At 44.3% G+C, this 20,506-nt stretch overlaps 1 protein-coding gene across 2 annotated transcripts; it reads right to left on the minus strand.

Moving 5' to 3' along the window:
• Positions 1-1,125: 1,125 nt before the first annotated feature.
• On the minus strand, positions 1,126-19,022 carry SEC61A2 (SEC61 translocon subunit alpha 2). Of its 2 annotated transcripts, none has more exons than XM_060279489.1 (12): positions 18,989-19,022; positions 15,998-16,065; positions 12,627-12,692; positions 12,081-12,159; positions 10,088-10,219; positions 9,342-9,451; positions 8,152-8,305; positions 4,706-4,866; positions 3,184-3,381; positions 2,883-3,074; positions 2,695-2,771; positions 1,126-1,814 (listed from the first exon to the last, which is right to left on the minus strand). In XM_060279489.1, the coding sequence occupies exons 1-12, from the start codon at positions 18,993-18,995 to the stop codon at positions 1,628-1,630; spliced, it is 1,431 nt and encodes a 476-aa protein (XP_060135472.1). In that variant the 5' UTR covers positions 18,996-19,022; the 3' UTR covers positions 1,126-1,627. The 2 variants fall into 2 exon arrangements, with proteins under 2 accessions (XP_060135472.1, XP_060135473.1); XM_060279490.1 differs by lacking the exon at positions 18,989-19,022 and adding an exon at positions 18,594-18,962.
• Between the last annotated feature and the right edge of the window lie 1,484 nt (positions 19,023-20,506).

Here is a 20,506-nt window from a genome sequence, read left to right on the forward strand (position 1 = left end):
GTCAAGTTTTTGAGTCGATGTGGACATTTTCTCACATTGACTGTTGCTTGTAATAGTCTAGAGTTTTTAGTTTGCTTTTTATTTTTTGTTGGGGTGGATTTTTTAATACAGGAAGACATAGGGTATAAATGTTTTAAATAAAGGCAGAGTGGCAAGGAGCATTGTGAGTGCCCTTTTGCAAACTGTAGTGCTGCAAGTAAGGACACAGGAGACTCCCATGCCATAGATACTGCAGTGTTACAAACCAGGATAGTAGAACTCTGCTGTTAAAAGACTTCTACGTGCTAAACAGAAGGTGAGAAGGCTGTGGCAACACCAAATGTAATGTTACACACCTTGAGAGTAGCAAAATCACTTCTTGGCTTGGGGGCACACCAACTATTTTAACAAAATAAAAATCATGCTAAAGCAGTTTGCACATACCGTAGTAAGAACAAGTACCAGAGCCCATAAATCTCTAGTGAAGAAGGGGAAGCAGGCTGTCTTCAGCAAGCTAATCTCTCTCTCAAAAAGAAAAAAAGAAAAAAAAACCAAACCAAACAAACCCCTAGCTAATCTCTCTTAGCCAGTTTTTATAAATCCCAAATGAGAGTTAGCACTAGGTACCTTACAGGCTCTAGTAAAAGTATTTTTATCCAGCCAACGTTAAGTCCCTTGAGTTTAATGGGAGAATTGAAAGTTAGTAAGTAAAGCATCTTACACAACGAATAAAGCAACCTTTTAATTAAATAAGTTTATTGTCTAATGTTTACAATGCTTACACTGCTGCCAAGAAGCACAATGATTTCTTTTTCAGCGTGACTTGCTGATTTCCTCTGCTTTAAGACCTAGGGCTTTGCTTTTTTCTCATTTGGAAGAAGAAGGGGAGAAGTTTCAACAGTACAGATTCCCCCTGCTTCAAAGAACACATGGGTCTACAATAAGGCAAAGCAGCACTTAGAAGGCTGCTCCTGGCTGCTGGGAATCTTGGATAAGGACTTCCAACCTTACTCCTGCCATGTGCCTTTACAGACTCCAAATTTGCAAGTGAGATAGTTATTAAAATGCTCACACCCCTCCTGGCTTCAAAGCATGGCGCTTGCAAGGGAACATGGCGAAGGCATCAGACACTGACCACACACCAGGAGAGTTGGGTATGCAACAGGTCACATTTCTTTAAGTTGTATATAAAAAGGAATTCATGTAAAATATTTTTTTGGGGGGGGATTGTATGTACTTTTAAAAATAAGCTTAGGGATTCTCACATGTGGCCACTTGGAACTCTACTGTTGTGGTTCCCTTTTGCCAGTGTGTGCAGGTACATTCAAACCTCGTAATGGAGTGTGCAAAGTGTTCTCTAGCAAAATGGGCATCTTTTGACGATTTCCACAGGAAGGCAGATGCACTGGTTTCCAGCATCACGGGCAACAATGGAGATATTTTTTGTATTTTTAACTCAGACCATGTAAACATTTTATTCTTAAGGCAGCTGGAATAGAAGCCGCACACAGGCATTGTGCAATACCACTTATGAGAAATATGGCAAGTAGCACTTGGAACGGGGGTGGGGGAGGGACTGGCAATAAAAGATTGTATGTCATCAAAATACAGGACTTCCTTTCTTACACATCACATGATATGTCAACATTTAGAAAAATAAAGCACCCACCCCTCCAACCTCTGCCTGTTCTTTGACAAATATCTCAAAATATTGATAAATAATGGTGACAGCAAGCAGAATGCCGGTCCCTGAGCCAATGGCACCAAGGAAGTCAGCTAAGACAGAGAGGGCCCCGATGCACAAGCCTCCAAATGCAGCTGCTGTGGGGATGTACCTGTGGGAAGAAATCACTTTTAATGTGGGCCTACCAGGCTGAACTCAGTCTTCTGCACAGTAAGTCATTATGACTTCAATCCTAACCCCCCATTAAGTTAAACTAGACTCGTGAAAATGAAAACATGCCTCTTGATTCACTAGAGAGGCTGAAAAAGCTGTAGACTACAGTGGTACGGTTCCGGGAGTCTGTACTTAACCTGAAGCGAACTTTCCTAGTGAAAGTAATGGAAAGTGGATTAATCCGTTCCAGATGGGCCCGTGGAGTACTTAAACTGAAAGTACTCAACCTGAAGCGTACTTAAACCGAGGTATGACTGTAGTTAATAACAGCCTGAGTTTGAATCACTTCTACCCACAAAGCCCAATATTTCTTTGTGCTTGTGACTGCAGCAACAAGGGGCCAGGTAGAGGCAGCAGGATTGAGCTGGAATGCATCTGTGTTCTGCCCCCAACATATTATAAGTAAAGGTAAAGGGACCCCTGACCATTAGGTCCAGTCATGACCGACTCTGGGGTTGCGGCGCTCATCTTGCTTTACTGGCCGAGGGAGCCGGCGTACAGCTTCCAGGTCATGTGGCCAGCATGACAAAGCCGCTTCTGGCGAACCACAGCAGCGCATGGAAACACTGTTTACCTTCCTGCTGTAGGAAGGTAACCTATTTATCTACTTGCACTTTGTCGTGCTTTCGAACTGCTAGGTTGGCAGGAGCTGGGACCGAGCAACGGGAGCTCATCCCATCGCGGGGATTCGAACCGCCGACCACCTGATCAGCAAGCCCTAGGCTCTGGTTTAACCCACAGCACCACATGCTTGGTGCTGTTTGGTTCCATGGTCTTACTCCTTAGTGGGTAAATTTGAAACTCACAGCAACTCTTACCTGTTTAATTCATGAACCATGGATGTATCCCTGTGGCCTCTCATCACCATTTGCTGTTCTTTCAGTTGCTTGGCAACCTGCAGAAACACATGTGTATCAGGCGGCTGCAGTGTTTCTGATAATTAGAAACTAGCCTTGTGCAAAGAACAGCAGCAAAGGTTTACAGAACAGTCATGAAAAACACCTACATCTTTTGCAGATGATCCTGACACTTCAATCCACGTCTTGGAGAAAAATGCACAGGAACCCAACATAAATATGATATAAACAATTACATGGACAGGATCCTCAAATAGAGCACCCATGGATTCTGGAGGGGAGAGGTAATAGCAGAGGCCTCCAACAGGGTCGGCACGTGCTGGACCAGCGCCACTGACGTCCTGGAGAGGAAACAGTAAACACACCGGCAGCATTAGTGCCTTTTGCAGGTCAAAAGCTAACATACTGCTACTTGTAAAGGCAGCATTCTAGGAACAGGTGAATACTTACCGCCCACTTCCCAAGTAAGTTTACCAAGAAGTTGCCACTGAACCGCACAGACAGCATTTGAGAAATAACATAGAGGTTGGAAACTAAGGCAGACTGAAGAATGATGGGGATGTTGGAGGTGTAAAAGAGTTTGATAGGATAGCTACTGTATTGTCCGCGATAGCGAGCAGACTTGATTGGGAGATCAACACGAAATCCCTTGGGAAGGAAAAAAGAAAAGTTAATCACTAAGCTATAAGAAAACCAGAAATGTATTCACTAAGAAGTCACAGAAATTGTTAAGTGGCTTGGAACTTTGGACTGGATTATTTGCCTTTCTATTATAATTAACCAGAACTGGTCATCTGTGATCCTGAGTCCAAGGATTTATCAGGTCATGCCTGCACACTGAAGTCTAGAAGCCAGAAGCAAAGGTTTTGCCTAGTTTTTTTCAAATCAATATACAATTCCTCTCCTCTACAATTAATCGTCACGAGCAGAACTTCTCTGTGGCCACTCTTTCACCCTCCATACTCCTTGTCTGAGTCCTCCATCCCTTCCCCATCCAGACCACTCCACATTTCAAATCTCCACTGTCTTTTCTTAAGCTCTCTTGCTTCTATAGATGCACAATTGTGCCTCTCCTCTCTCTCTGCCCATTTTCACTGTCACAATCGAGAATCCTCCCAGCTCAGCCACTACATACAAGGACTCTTCTGTCTGTCCCATGCCTCTTTCCCCACACTCAATCTCAATCAGAACCTGCTTTTGAACAAAGGACACTTCTCAAAAGTTGCTTGTGGCATGGCACCAGACCCCACTTCTGTTTTAAATCAAGTCCCACTAGGTATGCCCAAGCAGTTCCACCAATGACTTATCTCAGTGTAGGTATGTGTGTGTGCATGGGGATGTTTTTGTGTGTGTATGCTTTGGATTTGTATAATGTTTTTGTTTAATATGTTTCATAAGACTTATTGCCTGGGGAAACAGGAAGAGATATGGGAGGAGAAGCAACAGTGGGCTAGCGAGAAGGAAGGAAGGAATTTGGTGAGGGAACACTGATAAAGTGCTGGGAGTAGCTGTGACTGAGAGAGAGACAAGACAGACAGAGACAGACAAAGGGGCAAAATGCCTTTAAGGTGCTGAGGGATCCAGGGGCCTGCAATGCCACGAGGCTGTGTGAGAGAGAGCACAGCCTTGCAGGAACACCCAAGCAGTGGTGCAGCCTCATAGGGGCCTTGGCTGCTGAAAAGGATTGCAGCATTTGTTCATTGTACCCAAAAGAACACAGCCTCGTTTATTTTATGCCAGAGAAATTTATTATTTTGTCAAACTAATTTGGAATAAAAATTATCCTAACAAAAGTTGTTTGCAAACTTGAAATGTGGCCTTCCTCCTGACACAAATGCTACAGTGAATGTTCTGGCATCTGGCGAGCTACTCACAGCTCCTTTAGGGCTGTTTAGGATGCTTAGAGCACGGTTCCTTTGTGAGGGGAAAATAATAGTTCTGTAGTAAGATGTACGCAGCAGACTTCACCTACCTGGAAATATATAACTACAGCAAACACAAATACTGTAGCAATCAGATTCATAAGATTAGGCAAGTTCTGGCGGTAGAAAGCCTCCCGTAAAGCACGGACTTTGTCGGTTCGTGTAGCCAAAAGGTGGAACAAGGCAATGACGGCACCTTCAAATTCAGTTCCTGTGTGTACCAAAAATAATAATCAGTAACTCCAGTACAAGCCTGGTGATAAATTTCACCAGGTGATAAACAAGCTCATTTTTAATAAGAGATGGAAATGGAATTAACACAGAAAAAAAATTGCAAGGAATGAAATCTGACAAGGAACAGAACGCTAAAAAGGACTGCGTACAAATAAAATAAATTGTGTTGAACTTCTACAGGTATTACAAAACCTCAAACATGACAACACATATCTGTTTTTTAATGCAGGACATCATGCTTTTTTCTTTTTTCTTTTTACAAAATTTGGGTGTTGTAATCCAAAAAGTTACTACAACTCAGTGACTAGATTTGGACAACTGTATCTTGACTTACTAAGCTGAGATATGAACAAGATGTCTGAACTTTTGGCTCCTCACTTTGGCCAAGCAAAAAATTCCCAGGAAGTTTCCCATTAATTCTAGCTTTCTGTTTCCTCTGAGCCAGGAAGCTGTGAATAAGAACTCCAAGTAAAGGTTAGGTATTAAGCAAACTACAAATGACAGTGTAATATTCTAGTCTATTCCAAATCTATTCTCCATAATTTCTAATTCAATCAAAATGGGAAACATATGACTAATGGAAGACTTCCTAGTTTGTTTTTGTGACCAAAAATATTGTTCAGAGCTCAGATTAATAAGCAAATTAACTATGTCTGAATTGTGATAGTGTAAAGTCATAATTTACAAAATATTTGCCCCAAAAGAACTGCTAGGGTGATGCATTTAAAAATAATAAATTTATTACATTTCTATAACGCCCTTTATCTGAGGATCACAGGGCAGTTTGCAATGCAACACACACACACACAAACACACACACACACACACATGGTAACAAACAATACATGGCCCCCTGTTTAAAAGACCATTGTTTAATTAGCTGAAGGCCTGAGAGAAGAGGTATGTTTTTGCCTGGCGCCTAAAGATAGGTTAGAAAGGTGCCAGGGGAGAGCATTCCACAAACGGGGAGCCACTGCAGAGAAGGCCCGTTCCCATGTTGCCACCTTCTGGACTTCTCAAGGAGGCGGCATACAAAGAAGGGCCCCAGATCATGATTACAGGGTTTGGGTCAGTTCATATGGGGAGAAGCAGTCCTTGAAGTATTGCAGTCCTCAGCCATTTGTGGCTTTATAGGTCAAAACCAGCACTTTGAATTAGGCCCAGAAACTAATTGGCAGCAACTGCAGTCAGGCCAGGATCAGTGTAATACAGGCATCCCCAAACTGCGGCCCTCCAGATGTTTTGGCCTACAACTCCCATGATCCCTAGCTAACAGGACCAGTGGTCAGGGATGATGGGAACTGTAGTCCAAAACATCTGGAGGGCCGAAGTTTGGGGATGCCTGGTGTAATATGCTGAACCTCTCTTGTGCCTGTGAGCAACCTGGCTGCCAAATTCCACACCAGCTGACATTTCTAAACTGTCCTCACAGGCAGCACCACATATAACACTGTGCAGGAATCTAACCAAGACAACAGAAGTTAGGCTATCCCTGTCCAGATAGGGGCATAGCTGGGCCACCAACCAAAGTTGACGGAAGGACTCTGGGCCACTGAGGCCACCTGAGCTTCAAGTGACTGCAGAGAATCCAGGAGTGCCCCCAACCTGCGTACTGCTCCTTCAGAGGGAGTGTAACCCCATCCAGAGCAGGCAATCTTCCCTCCATCCAGTCTAGGGAACCACCCACGAACAATGCCTCAGTTAATTAAATCTCTTCTGCATAATTCACTTTTCTGGTGTTGCCTTCTTCCAGTCAACCTCCAAGAGGGGTAAATAACTCTGCTGTGTCTAGGCACTGGGTTCATGTATGTGACTGCATAATTAGGAGGCATGCTCAGAACAGTGACTCGGGAGGCAGGCTTCTCTGAGCTCAGATAATTCTTACTTTTGCACACGCCAGAAGTAAACCTCCTGGTGTGCAAGAGTGGACTATTCCACACACACACACCCCAGCTATCAGTAGTCTGGAAAACAGAAGTGTTAAGAGAGAAAATGCAGACAAGCAGAAGATAAAATAGTGTGGCACAGTAGCAGAAGCAAATCCAAGGAAATAAAAAATTCGGAAATCAGAAGGGAGAAACTCACTCAGAGAGATGGAACAGTTACAGAATCTGGGTTGCAATCCTGCATTGAATTAATTGTGTATGATTCCCACTGAGGTCAATGGGACTTACCTAGGCACAAGTGATGATAGGATTGCCCCTTTGGATTTTAAAAGTTATGCTAGATGCTAAGCTCTCAGCACAAAAAGGGCACTGCTTCTCTACAGGTAGACCGCGACTCTGCAGCTGAAGCTGGAGAGGCTAAAACAAATAAAGTTAACATTTCTGTACTGCAGATTTCCAGGCAGACTTTTGACACAGCAAGCAAGATGCCCCAACTACGGGGTTATTCTTTCATCAGAAAACAGCAACTGTGCCACAGTATTTCCATTCAGCATATATTACATAAATGAACAAATCATAAATCACAAAAGGAATCTTGTTCCAGACTCTTGGGAGCTCCAGAAGTTTCACTATGGTGGTAGGCCTCACCATACATGCACAGTGACCTTCTGCTCTGACATGGTGTGGTAACATGGCTATCACAATGAGAAAGCCTCCTGGACAGTGAGTCTGCCAGAGTCTGTTAAGAAACCCAGATCAATTTTGCCTCCCACCCTGCAAAAAAATAATAATCAAAACCCTGCTGCCTCCTTATCCTTCTGCAGCAGAAAATAAAGCAGGCATAGTGACCTAAGACAGTGGCTCCCAATTAGCTAAGTACTGGGTGGCTCACTTTTCAAAAGCCAAGCTATGGATCCCCTACTTTTAAAAATGTTGGTATCTCTGTGGTAATGTTTGTTATCTGCATGTGGTGCCACCATATCCTCCAACATGTCCCAGAGCAAAACTGGGCCACACGTCAGGCAACCTGTGCGAGAACATGGCCCCCCAAACGGGGTGGACTGGACAGTTGGTGGGTATGTGCCACGGACCTCCTGGGTGTGTTACGTGGACCCCCTGGGGTCCGCAGGCCACCAATTGGGAGCCAGTGATCTGGGACATTTTGCTGTTTGTGAAGAGATTGTTCTAATATCACATCTTGTAAAAGTTCATTTGGTGCAAAGGTTGTGCCTTCACTATGCCATGTCTTCATTTAGTTCCCCATCCGCAGATCTCATCCATTCCCACATCCATGGTCACTCACTAAATTAACCCAAAGAAAGCAGCTGACAAGCATGCATTTGGTCAAAACGTCAGATCTTCAAAGTGTACTATACCTCTGCCAGTGTTAATAGTTGTAGGACTGAAAGCCTTCCAGACAATGGTTTCACAGATGTTGGTAGCAATAAAGAGGGAAATCCCAGAGCCCAAGCCATAACCTTTCTGCAAGAGCTCATCTAGTAGCAGTACTATCAAGCCGGCAACAAACAACTGTGGGTGAAAAACACCAAAAGATCCACAAAAGTGGTTTAATATCTGATTTGCTTTGTTCCAAAGTGGGCCACATTTGCTCTCAGAGTTGCAGTTCCTCCTTCTGTCATTCCAGTTGAGTAATGGAAGTAACAACAACCTCTGGAATCATCACTAAAATGTATGCTCCAGTTCTTAGCATAGATGCTTGAAAGAAAATCTCATCAACAAGAATAGTACCAAAATTAGAGGAGCTAGTAAAGGGAAAGGGACCCCTGACCTTAGGTCCAGTCGTGACCGGCTCTGGGGTTGCAGCGCTCATCTTGCGTTATTGGCCGAGGGAGCCGGCGTACAGCTTCCAGGTCATGTGGCCAGCATGACAAAGCCGCTTCTGGCAAACCAGAGCAGCACATGGAAACGCCGTTTACCTTCCCGCCGGAGCGTTACTTATCTACTTGCACTTTGACGTGCTTTCGAACTGCTAGGTGGGCAGGAGCAGGGACCAAGCAACGGGAGCTCACCCCATCATGGGGATTCGAGCCCCCGCCGACATTCTGATCGGCAAGCCCTAGGCTCAGTGGTTTAACCCACAGTGCCACCCGCTGTCAAAACAGAGAATGGTGTGTTATCAAAAATAAAGATAGTTAATTGACTCCTGGATATTCATTGGAGAAATCCAAGTAGATGTGTTTTTTAAAAAAGATCTCATATCTTGTTTTTACATATGCCTTGGTCCAATCCCTTTAATAGCACAAAAAATAATCATAGAATATTATCTAGCTGGTACAGCACCTTGGTGAGTGATCTGAGAGAAGGCACAAAATAAATTAGAACTTTTAAGGAAGTTTGATTTCCCTTTGTTAGTATACTGACTGAGGGACATATAGTTGCTTTAATTTTTAATACTGAATATATATATATATATTTATTTAACAAAATTTATATGCTGCTTCATTGTAATAAAACCTCTAAGTGGTTTACAGGAAATATCAAAATTAACAATAAGAACCAGTTACAAAGAATTATTAACTATACTTAGAGTATTCAGAAGGCGTACCTGAATTATAATCAGGAGACAAACTCCAGCCCCCATTTCTGCAGGATCTCCATACATCCCAGTCATGACATACACAATTGCTTGCCCAATAGTAATTATCATTCCAAACACTGAAATAACAACAAAAGAGGCAGGTATTCCCTGCTTGTATGACCTAACAGACATAAGTAAAGTTTGATTTGATTTTGATTTAAAATGTCTATTCTGCTTTTCCAACAATAAACGTTGAATGCAAAGCGGCTCACAATAATCACAAAAGCACTGAAACCAACAAACATTACAATCACTATACAGTCATACCTCAGGTTACAGACGCTTCAGGTTGTGTGTTTTTGGATTGCACACTGCGCCGAACCCGGAAGTACCGGAACGGGTTACTTCCGGGTTTTGACGCTCGCGCATGTGCAGAAGCGCTAAATTGCGCTTTGCACATGCGCCAAAACACAACCCACGTTCGCAACCTGAGCGTCCACTGTACTATCAAACACAATCACATATAAATAAAGCAAACAACAACAAATTCAAAATGGTTACTACAATTCAATAAAGCATTAGCTAAGAACAGGCATCCTCAAACTGCGGCCCTCCAGATGTTTTGGCCTACAACTCCCATGATCCCTAGCTAACAGGACCAGTGGTCGGGGAAGATGGGAATTGTAGTCCAAAACATCTGGAAGGCCAAAGTTTGGGGATGCCTGGCTAAGAAGAAAGGAAGTTTCCATTATGGCAAAGATATTATTACTCACACTTCTGAGCACCATTAAAAAGGGCTCTGTCTTTTGGTGTGTCACCAACTTCAATGATCTTGGCTCCAGCCAGTAACTGCATAATTAAACCAGATGTCACAATGGGAGAGATACCTAGCTCCATCAACGTGCCTGCAAAGGAGAAGATACTCTCAACAATAGTGTAAAGTAATACAAAGTGTCAGTTCACCGCATATTCCCCCCCCCTAGCATTGTCTTTCAAATATAATTGGTCACATACCTAACCATAGTGCTGGGCTTTGAACACTGCATCCAGAGTGCTTGCAGTATTAAACAGGATTAAGGGTGGAAGAGTACGGTATTTCCACAAACAGCATTAGCTGCTCTTAAAAGCACAAGAGAGCACACTAATTTACCGTACAAATTAGAAATAAATACCTTCCCTCCAGGTCTCCTAGACAATATCAAGATTCAACTGTACAGTGTCTTTAGCATGGCTCATATTATCTGGAATGGGTTGCATAATCTCTTTCTCTCCATGGCCTCATTTTGAGAATTCCTTGCTCTGCACTACATAGTTAAAATCAGAAATCTTACAGAGGAAATGGGAGTCAGATGTGGCGCTTTCAGAAATACAAGTCACATACACCCCTCCCCCCCAGTTGACAGGTTCAGCAGGTGGCTTCATTGGCTATTGGATTTGCAAGAGCCCACTTTGGAGAAACAGAGAATGCCCCCCCCCCAAAAAAGTGGTCTTCCAAGTAAAACTAGCTGCTGACCCTGTCTCAGAGACCTGCACTGATTACACACACACACACACACACACACACACACACACACACACGTACACACTGTGCTTTTTCCAGGGGGGAGGACGGGAAATAGGGGTACGCATACCCCTAAACATTTTGTAAATCTAAGTTTGGCCTCATTGAGGGGCAGTATTTCAAAATGAGTAGGAAAATGAGAGTACCGCTAAACATTTTTTTAAAGAAAAAAGCACTCTGTGTGTGTATGTATGTATGTATGTGTATATGCAAAATGTTTTTTCTCCCTATCACTGCAGATCTCTTGGATACATGGTCAGCAGCTAATTTTACTTGGAAGACCACTTGCTCTACACACACACACACACACACACACACACATATATATACACACACACACAGTATATATCTACAGTGGTAACTCGGTTTATGAACACAATTGGTTCCGGAAGTCTGTTCATAAACTGAAGCGTTCATAAACTGAAGCGAACTTTCCCATTGAAAGTAATGGAAAATGAATTAATCCGTTCCAGATGGGTCCGCAGTGTTCATAAACCGAGGTGTTCATAAACCGAGGTTCCACTGTATATCTATATCTATATATATAGCAAGTGGTCTTCCAAGTAAAATTAGCTGCTGATAATGTATCCAAGAGATCTTCAGTGATAGGGAGGGGGAACATTTTGCAAAATATAGATAAATATCATTCACATACCAAATTACAGTAATTTTGTTACCCATCAAGTACTTTCCAAATTCTAACAAAACTTACTATTTAGCTTCTCAGTACCAAAGACCAATGCAAATTGTAATTTCAGGATAAAAAGATCACTTGTCAATTGCACATTCTTATCAATGTGACCCCAACTACCGTACTTTTCTGTCTATAAGATGCCCCCTTGTATAAGGGACCCCCCATTTTGGGGGACTAAATTTTAAGAAAATGAGGGGAGATGACCCAAAGTTGTTGAGCCTCTCCCCCCCCCCCCACAGCCATCTGGTTTGCAGGAGCGCAACCTTCCCCCGATGCCGCCACGCATGGGAAACGATCCAGGGAGTGCTCCCCATGCATGCAGCGGCATCGGGTGAATTTGTGCTCCCGCCAAAGAGCTAGTTGGCAGCGCACTGCTCCCCCCCCCCCCCCCGGCCATGCCACTATCCGTGTATTGGACGACCCCGGTTTTTGATGCGATTTTGGGTCAAAAAACCTCGTCCAATACACGGAAAAATACAGTATATGCAGGAGACATGATTAGAACCCTGACCTCTGTTTGATGCAAGAATGACTCTCATCCAGTAGAAAGGATCTGCGGAGTCGGAGGACATTATTCCAAACAATGGTATCTGCAAGATTCATAGCAACATTACACTATATATACACACACACATACACACACACGGGAATCCCCTCCCCCCCCCCACCAATCATCCATTTGTTGAGCACAGACAAATATAATCCTGCACTAATCAGCAGTTTACTTCAATACTCTCTCAATTATGTGGCTGTTGGTTAAAGCTTGAAAACAATGTTAAACCTATACGTGTCTACTCAGGTGAGCTTAAGAGGATACAGGATTGTGACCTGAAACAGTCCCAACAGAAAGAATGTTAAAAGTCCCAGGTTATTTTCAAGCCAATATCATACTTTTTTGTTTGAATAATTCACTGAGCTTTTTTCTTTTCTTTTAAAATGTGAATTGTTGGTTGTTTCTAAGATAGTGCTTTACTTCTGGGACATTTTTCCTGCATGGCAATAACCCCCCTTACTGTCTCCAGCCCTGTGTGCCAGTTATTACTACGTTGATACTTACCTGGCAGCATACTAGAAAAATGAAGAGGGTGATAGCTGTCCATAAAACCTTTTCTCTGAACTGAATCTGCAAAACAGAAAAAGGAAAAAAGAGAAGTCTCATTTTTAATATACAGTGGTACCTCTATTTAGGAACTTAATTGGTTTCAGAGGTCCGTTCCTAACTTGAAACTGTTCTTAACTAGAGGCGTGCTTTCGCTAATGGGGCCTCTGGCTGCCACTACGCTGCCAGCAAATGATTTCCGTTCTCATCCTGGGGCAAACTTTTCAACTCGAGGTAACTCTTCCAGGTTAGCGGAGTTTGTAACCTGAAGCGTTTGTAACTCGAGGTACCACTGTAGTATGATATTGGTGGGGGCAGGACAATAGTATAATGAACATACAATAAAGCAGCCCTAACTGGCAGTTTGGGACCCAGGTGGCGCTGTGAGTTAAACCACTGAGCCTAGGGCTTGCTGATCAGAAGGTCGGCGGTTCGAATCCCTGCAACGGGGTGAGCTCCCGTTGCTCGGTCCCTGCTCCTGCCCACCTAGCAGTTCGAAAGCACATCAAAAGTGCAAGTAGATAAATAGGGACCGCTCCGGCGGGAAGGTAAACGGCGTTTCCGTGCGCTGCTCTGGTTCGCCAGAAGCAGCTTTGTCATGCTGGCCACATGACCCGGAAGCTGTCTGCGGACAAACGCCGGCTCCCTCGGCCTATAGAGCGAGATGAGCGCCGCAACCCCAGAGTCGGACATGACTGGACCTGATGGTCAGGGGCCCCTTTACCTTTAACTGGCAGTTTAAGGCAGACTTGTATTTAGACACCAGCATCCAAGTAACCAGGGCAGTCCCTCCAAATGTCTGTCCAGCACAGACAGACACAGCTCTCCATCTGTCCTCTGCCAGCCCCCAAGAGGTCAGTTCATATGTTCTGTGGCTTAGTAACCTCCGTGGGCTTGATTACAAGGCTATACTATCAGGGGTATGTAGGTAGAGTAAGTGCAGCTCTTTGGGGTGTTATCTTATATTGAAAATACAGTATTCACATTTCACCAGTCCAGAAGGTATGTACGAGCTCTGACATGGGAGCTAACTTGTGTATCTCCAATACTGAGGAGAGACAATGTCTGTACTTCCAAAGTGGCAAAGGAACAGGAAGCACTAACCGTCTGCACATCCTGTTGTACAACAACAATACATCTGACCCTTAAGTTCTTACTTAAGAGGCAAAGTAAAATGCTTATTCCACTGGACTCAATGGGCTAGGCACTGCAATCTAGGCATATCTACTCAGAAGTCATGCCCATTAAGTTCAATGGGGATTACTCTCAGCTAAGTATGTATAGGGTTGCTTTTGGATGTTGAGTGATAGGCCAAGCTTTTTGTAAGCTTCTCAAAGGGAGAACAGCCTTTACCAAAGGTGTCATGGGCTTTGAAGAAACTCGATCTCAGGACGCAAGGGCGAAACATGCTAAGAGGAAGGCACGCTTGGCAAATCCACACCGTGATCAACTCCTGCCTGGAAACCAATGTCCCCACTGTGGAAGGACGTGTGGATCCAGAATCGGCCTCCACAGTCACTTACGGACCCATTGTTAAAACCGTGTTTATGGAAGACAATCTTACTTGGCTACGAGTGATCGCCAAAGAAGAAGATGATAGGATTGCAGACTTGGGCTGTAATCTAAACCCCACAGTCAGCTATGATGAGGCTTGATGGTGTGGCAGAGCCAGGGGGGCATCCACAGTCCTGCCACTCATGCCAAAAGTGGAATGTGAGGAGAACAGGAATAAATGCTTCTTTGATATGCCAGGTCCCAAAATGGCACAGTGAAGAAGCTCAGATGAAGCCCATTGTAGTCACGGGACAACAGCAAGTCCAGCTCAGGACCCTGTAGCTTCTGCCCACAGAGTGGCTTCTCTCCCCACCCTGGCTTGAGCAGGGGCATTGCATCTGTTTGGGAGCAGTGCTCCCTAGCTGGCAGAGCTGAGTAGGGTTTGGAAGAGGGACACCTCCACCTCGTCCCAACCACCTCCAGTATGGAGGGCTGTGGGTTGGGATTGCTCTGTTGGTTGTGACCAATGTTTGCTAGGTTGCGCTCCATGTGACTAGACCAAAGAAACATAGGGCTACATCAATGAAACATGTCAGCACCTAAGCAACCACTTCAACATAGAGGGATTTTTACACATTTAGATTTTTGAAGAGCACAACTTGCATCCCCAAATACAAACTTTGTCACAATGTCAAACAAACTAAGGGCCTGTATACAGTATTCCGAAGAGCCAGAGAAACCTAAATAGGTAGTACATAGACTAAAGAATATGGAATATGCATATGGAATAACTGATTGGTTCAAAATTGGGAAAGGAGTACAACACGGCTATATATTGTCTCCCTGCTTATTTAACTTGTATGCAGAATTCATCATGCGAAAGGCTGGACTAGATGAATCCCTAGCCAGAATTAAGATTGCCGGAAGAAATATCAACAACCTCAGATATGCAGATGACACAACCTTGATGGCAGAAAGTGAGGAGGAATTAAAGAACCTTTTAATGAGGGTGAAAGAGGAGAGCGCAAAATATGGTCTGAAGCTCAACATCAAAAAAACTAAGATCATGGCCACTGGTCCCACCACCTCCTGGCAAATAGAAGGGGAAGAAATGGAGGCACTGAGAGATTTTACTTTCCTGGGTTCCATGATCACTGCACATGGTGACAGCAGTCATGAAATTAAAAGACGCCTGCTTCTTGGGAGAAAAGCAATGACAAACCATCCTAAAAAGCAGACACATCACCTTGCCGACAAAGGTCCGTATAGTTAAAGCTATGGTTTTCCCAGTAGTGATGTATGGAAGTGAGAGCTGGACCATAAAGAAGGCTGATCACCGAAGAATGGATACTTTTGAATTATGGTGCTGGAGGAGACTCTTGAGAGTCCCATGGACTGCAAGAAGATCAAACCTATCCATTCTGAAGGAAATCAGCCCTGAATGCTCACTGGAAGGACAGATCGTGAAGCTGAGGCTCCAATACTTTGGCCACCTCATGAGAAGAGAAGACTCCCTGGAAAAGACCCTGATGCTGGGAAAGATGGAGGGCACAAGGAGAAGGGGACGACAGAGGACAAGATGGTTGGACAGTGTTCTCGAAGCTACGAACATGAGTTTGACCAACCTGCGGGAGGCAGTGGAAGACAGGAGTGCCTGGCGTGCTCTGGTCCATGGGGTCACGAAGAGTCAGACACGACTAAACAACTAAACAACAACAGCCTAAAGAGACTACATGATCTCAAGCATGTTTCCTGAAAGAAACCTCACTGTGTTAATTCAAAATGCATTTGATCAACATTGCACAAATAAAAGAGACACCATGATGTGCACTTACTTTTCTTTCTGGCTTCTGGATTTCCGGAAGAACAGCACAGAAAGGCTTAATAACTTCTAGAAATTTGACTGTTAAAGAAGAGACATATTAAAACAGCAGAATGTAGGTTTTGACCAGCCCAAGATAAGAAAATGTTTCAATTTCTCATACTAGTGTTCCTGACTAGAATCATAGAATCATAGAGTTGGAAGAGACCACAAGGGGCCATCCAGTCCAACCCCCTGCCAAGCAGGAAACACCATCAAAGCATTCTTGACATATGCCTGTCAAGCCTCTGCTTAAAGACCTCCAAAGAAGGAGACTCCACCACACTCCTTGGCAGCAAATTCCACTGCCGAACAGCTCTTACTGTGAGAAAGTTCTCCCTAATGTTTAGGTGGAATCTTCTTTCTTGTAGTTTGAATCCATTGCTCTGTGTCCGCTTCTCTGGAGCAGCAGAAAACAACCTTTCTCCCTCCTCTATATGACATCATTTTATATATTTGAACATGGCTATCATATCACCCCTTAACCTTCTCTTCTCCAGGCTAAACATACCCAGCTCCTTAAGCCGTTCCTCATAAGGCATCATTTCCAGGCCTTTGACCATTTTGGTTGCCCTCTTCTGGACACGTTCCAGCTTGTCAATATCCTTCTTGAACTGTGGTGCCCAGAACTGGACACAGTACTCCAGGTGAGGTCTGACCATATATTGACTGCCCAGAACTGGACACAGTACTCCAGGTGACGTCTGACCATATATTGACTGCAAATATATGCCCTGGTTTGATGGGGGCGGGGGCAGGACGGGACAGAATCCCTATTTTCATCAGCTCTATCTTATATATTAGTGAAATAGAACTTTGGCCACAAACCAGGTTACACACTTTTTTTAAAAGTGAAAACTCAAATCCTTTGCTAATTTGTGAGTGCATTTAACTGAATTCAATAGAACTTACTTCCAAACACACACAGGAACAGGCTGCTGGTCACAGTGGGAGAATTAAGCATATACTTAACTCTCCCCTATTGAACTCAATAGGACTTGAGAGTGATCTTTCTCATCTCTCAAAGTTGGGATGAGGAAGGTCCATCCATCCATCCTCTGAGCTGGATCCAGTTTCCTACCCCTGAACTAAGCAAAGGTGAGCAGCTTTTGCCAATCTGGTGCCCTGTAGCTGTTTTGTACTACCATCAGCTGATGGGAGTTGTAGTTCAAAACATCTGATCGAGAAATTAGTCCATTGTCTACCCTGGATGGGGTTGCCCTCTCCCAGAAGGAGCAGGTTCACAGTGGGGAGGGGGGTGCGGTGCTTCTGGATCCAGCTTTGTCACTGGCCTCTGTGGCTAGAAGCATTTTTTACTAGCATTGACTGGTGGGATCATTCCTGGACCAGGAAAGATCAGCCGCAGCAATTCATGCACTGGTTACATCAAGACTGGATTATTGCAAGGCACTTTATGTGGGGCTTGCCTTGTGCTTGATCTGGAAGCTCCAGTCAGTGCAGAATGTTGCAGCATGACTGCTGACAGGAGTGAGACTCCCATCAGCATGGAACACAGCATGGAACTCAGAGATCTCCACTAATTGCCAATTTGCTACCAAGTCAAGTTCAAGGTGTTACTGTTAGCCTGTAAAGCCCTGAACAACTTGGCATCACTTTACCTGACCCAAAATATGATCACTTCATCACTTCGATCTGTAGAATTTGAACTGTTACAGCTACCACATAATAGTATTTATTCTGCATTTATAAGAAACAATCTTTTACTGTGGCAGCACCAAAACTTTGACATTCTTTTTCTCTTAACATCAGGCAAATGCCTTCATTGTACTCTTTTCAGTGCCTGCTAAAACATTTTTGTTAAGATAAGCCTATCTAGATATGTAGGACATTGTGTTTTTAACCTGTTATTGGTTTATCACCGACTTTAATTTTTTGTAATATTTTACGGTAGTTGTTTTCAGCTGTTTTTACCAATGATTTTGTTTAATTCTTTTTGTAAACTGCTTAGAGGTTGTTCATAATCAAGTCTTTTATAAATTTTAAGAAATAAATAATATGAACTAATTGAAACATCACAATTTGTAAGGTTAACATCACAATTTGCAAGATGGTTCAAAATGATTTGTGAGCTAAAACATTTCTTTTCTACTTGAGATGCTTATGAAGAAGATAATTGACTAAATTTGTAGACCACCCTATAGCCATAGATCTCATGGTGTTTCACAATGTATCATATATGATATGCATCTTCAAATATCTAAAGGGCTGTCACATGGAAGATGGCGCAAGTTTGTTTTCTCTTGCTCCAGACTCGAGTTTGGAACCCAAAACAATAGATTCAAGTTACAAGAAGAGATTCTGAATAAACATCAAGAAGAATTTTCTGGCAGCAATAGCTGTTGGGCAGTGGAGCAGACTTTCACAAGTGGTGGTTGATGCTTCTTCCTTGGAGATTTCTGAGCAGAGGCTAAATGTCCACCTGTCAAGTATGATTTAGTTGAGATTCCTGCATTGCGGGGGTGGAGTTGGATTAGATAACTCCTGGGGTCCCTTCCAACTCTACGATTCTACAAATCTATGAGAAAGATCGTTAAAGATTGTTGCCTTACTCATTCTTGCTCATTTAAAACAAATCCTGCCGTTTCCAGTTTTGCCCTTTTTGCATTTCCTACAGCGCGTCTGTTTTTGAACCCTGAGCAACCTTTTCCTGGCGGTGGGGGAGGGGGCCCCAAAACAGCCTGGCTGCCTCAGCCAAGCCTCCCTACGCGGAAGGGCAGGCGAGAGCGGCGAGGCGCCAGCAGGGGAAGGACCAGGCCGAGGCGGAGGCGCTGCCGCCCTCTTCCCTTCCCCAGGCAGCGTCCGCAGCCGCCTCGCTCTCGCCCGCCTTCGAGGCAGCCGAAGCAGGAAGAGAAGCCGCAGGCAGGCGGCACAAACAGGCACAGGGCGGCCGACCCCCTTCGGCCGCCGTCCCGCTCCCTCCCTCCCTCCCGGCCCGCCGACTCACTTCCCATGCTGGCGGAGGCGGCGCCCGGAGGAGGAGGAGGAGGAGGAGGAGGAGGCCCCTCCCCTCACTCTCATCTGCCTCGCCGCCGCCGCCGCCGCCGCCACTCACGTGACCAGGGACGCCTTTTCCGGCGCGACCGAAACTCCGGCCACCTAGAGCCACGCAAAGTATAGAGTCGCGCGACCTCGCTTCCTTGTTTGTTTACATTCACTTCTTTAATTGGACGGGGGCTTTAATTTAATTTAATTAAAATTTTTTATTTATTTATATTTGTGTAATAAAATTGACGGGCGCCTTAATCATTTATTATTAAATTTGAGGGGCGCTTTTCTTTATTTATTTAATTTGACGGGCTTTTTTTTCCATTCATTTATTTATCCGCTCCAAACCGGTGCCAAACGGCTGCAGTTGTTTTCAGCCTTTTGCAGCGAAAACCGACTGAGCAATTATTAATTAAACCTGGGGTCAAACTATCACCCCAAGGCCTAACATTGTCTAATTCACCCCAAAACAGTTCCAAAGTGTGGCAACAATTTTGCCGCGAAAACATGACGTTTTACAGCAGGGGGTCAGCAAACTTTCCCATCAGGGGGCCGGTCCACTGTCCCTCAGACCTTGTGGGGGGGCCAGACTATATTTTGAAAAATATAAATACCCTGCAAGCCGGTCCCGCAGCTGCCTCCGGACCTGGAGGAGGAACACACTCTGCACACGCTCAGGAGCACGTCTTGGCGCCACCTGTTCAATGGCGTTGATGAGCTGCAGCCGCGCTTCCTACAGCAATCCGAAGCCGCGCCAGCATCGCACCCGCCCAGAAGCTGTGCCAGTGTTGCGGAAGTCAGTCCCCACGCGGGGAAGTGTCTGTAGCACGCAGGGACTGACCGAACGGGCAGCAGGCTCCGCGGGCCTGATTTACGAGCCTGGGGGACTGCATATGGCCCCCGGGCCTTAGTTTGCCAACCCCTGTTTTACAGCACCCCACCACGGAATAGCATCAAGCAAATTCTACTTGTGGCAGTGGCCCAAAGGACCACAATAAATGTGTACCCCTGTAAATCCTTGAGTGTGCTTCCAATAGAGAAGTTATGGTAGCCTATTACTTTATGAAACTCAAGAAACACTGCTCTAGAACACTAGACACAACATATACATGCATCTTATTCTATCTCATTTTCTGAACTACGCTATCATTTTCCATTTCTTCCTCTTTGTCATTTTTCTCATGGACTTCTAAGAAACGGCTTTTGGGATAACGGGAAAAAAACCTGTTCCCCCCCCCCAATTTTTCCAGGTTTTTTCCAGGCCTTCCCATCTCTACTTGAGGACAGCCGGGGCAAAGTGTAAGGCAATTTTTTTTTTGCATGCCAGTCCCATGATGTTACTGAATAGTATGTTGCACTAAGGCCCAAACTCTGTTTGAAAGGAAAATGAGTGTGTGTTTTTTAAATTGAATTTGTTATTATATATTATAAACCGCATGATGGTAAGCGAGCTTTCTAAACAGTTTACAAAAATATA

This window comes from Zootoca vivipara, chromosome 10, assembly GCF_963506605.1.
Source record: "Zootoca vivipara chromosome 10, rZooViv1.1, whole genome shotgun sequence".
Lineage (NCBI taxonomy): Eukaryota > Metazoa > Chordata > Lepidosauria > Squamata > Lacertidae > Zootoca > Zootoca vivipara.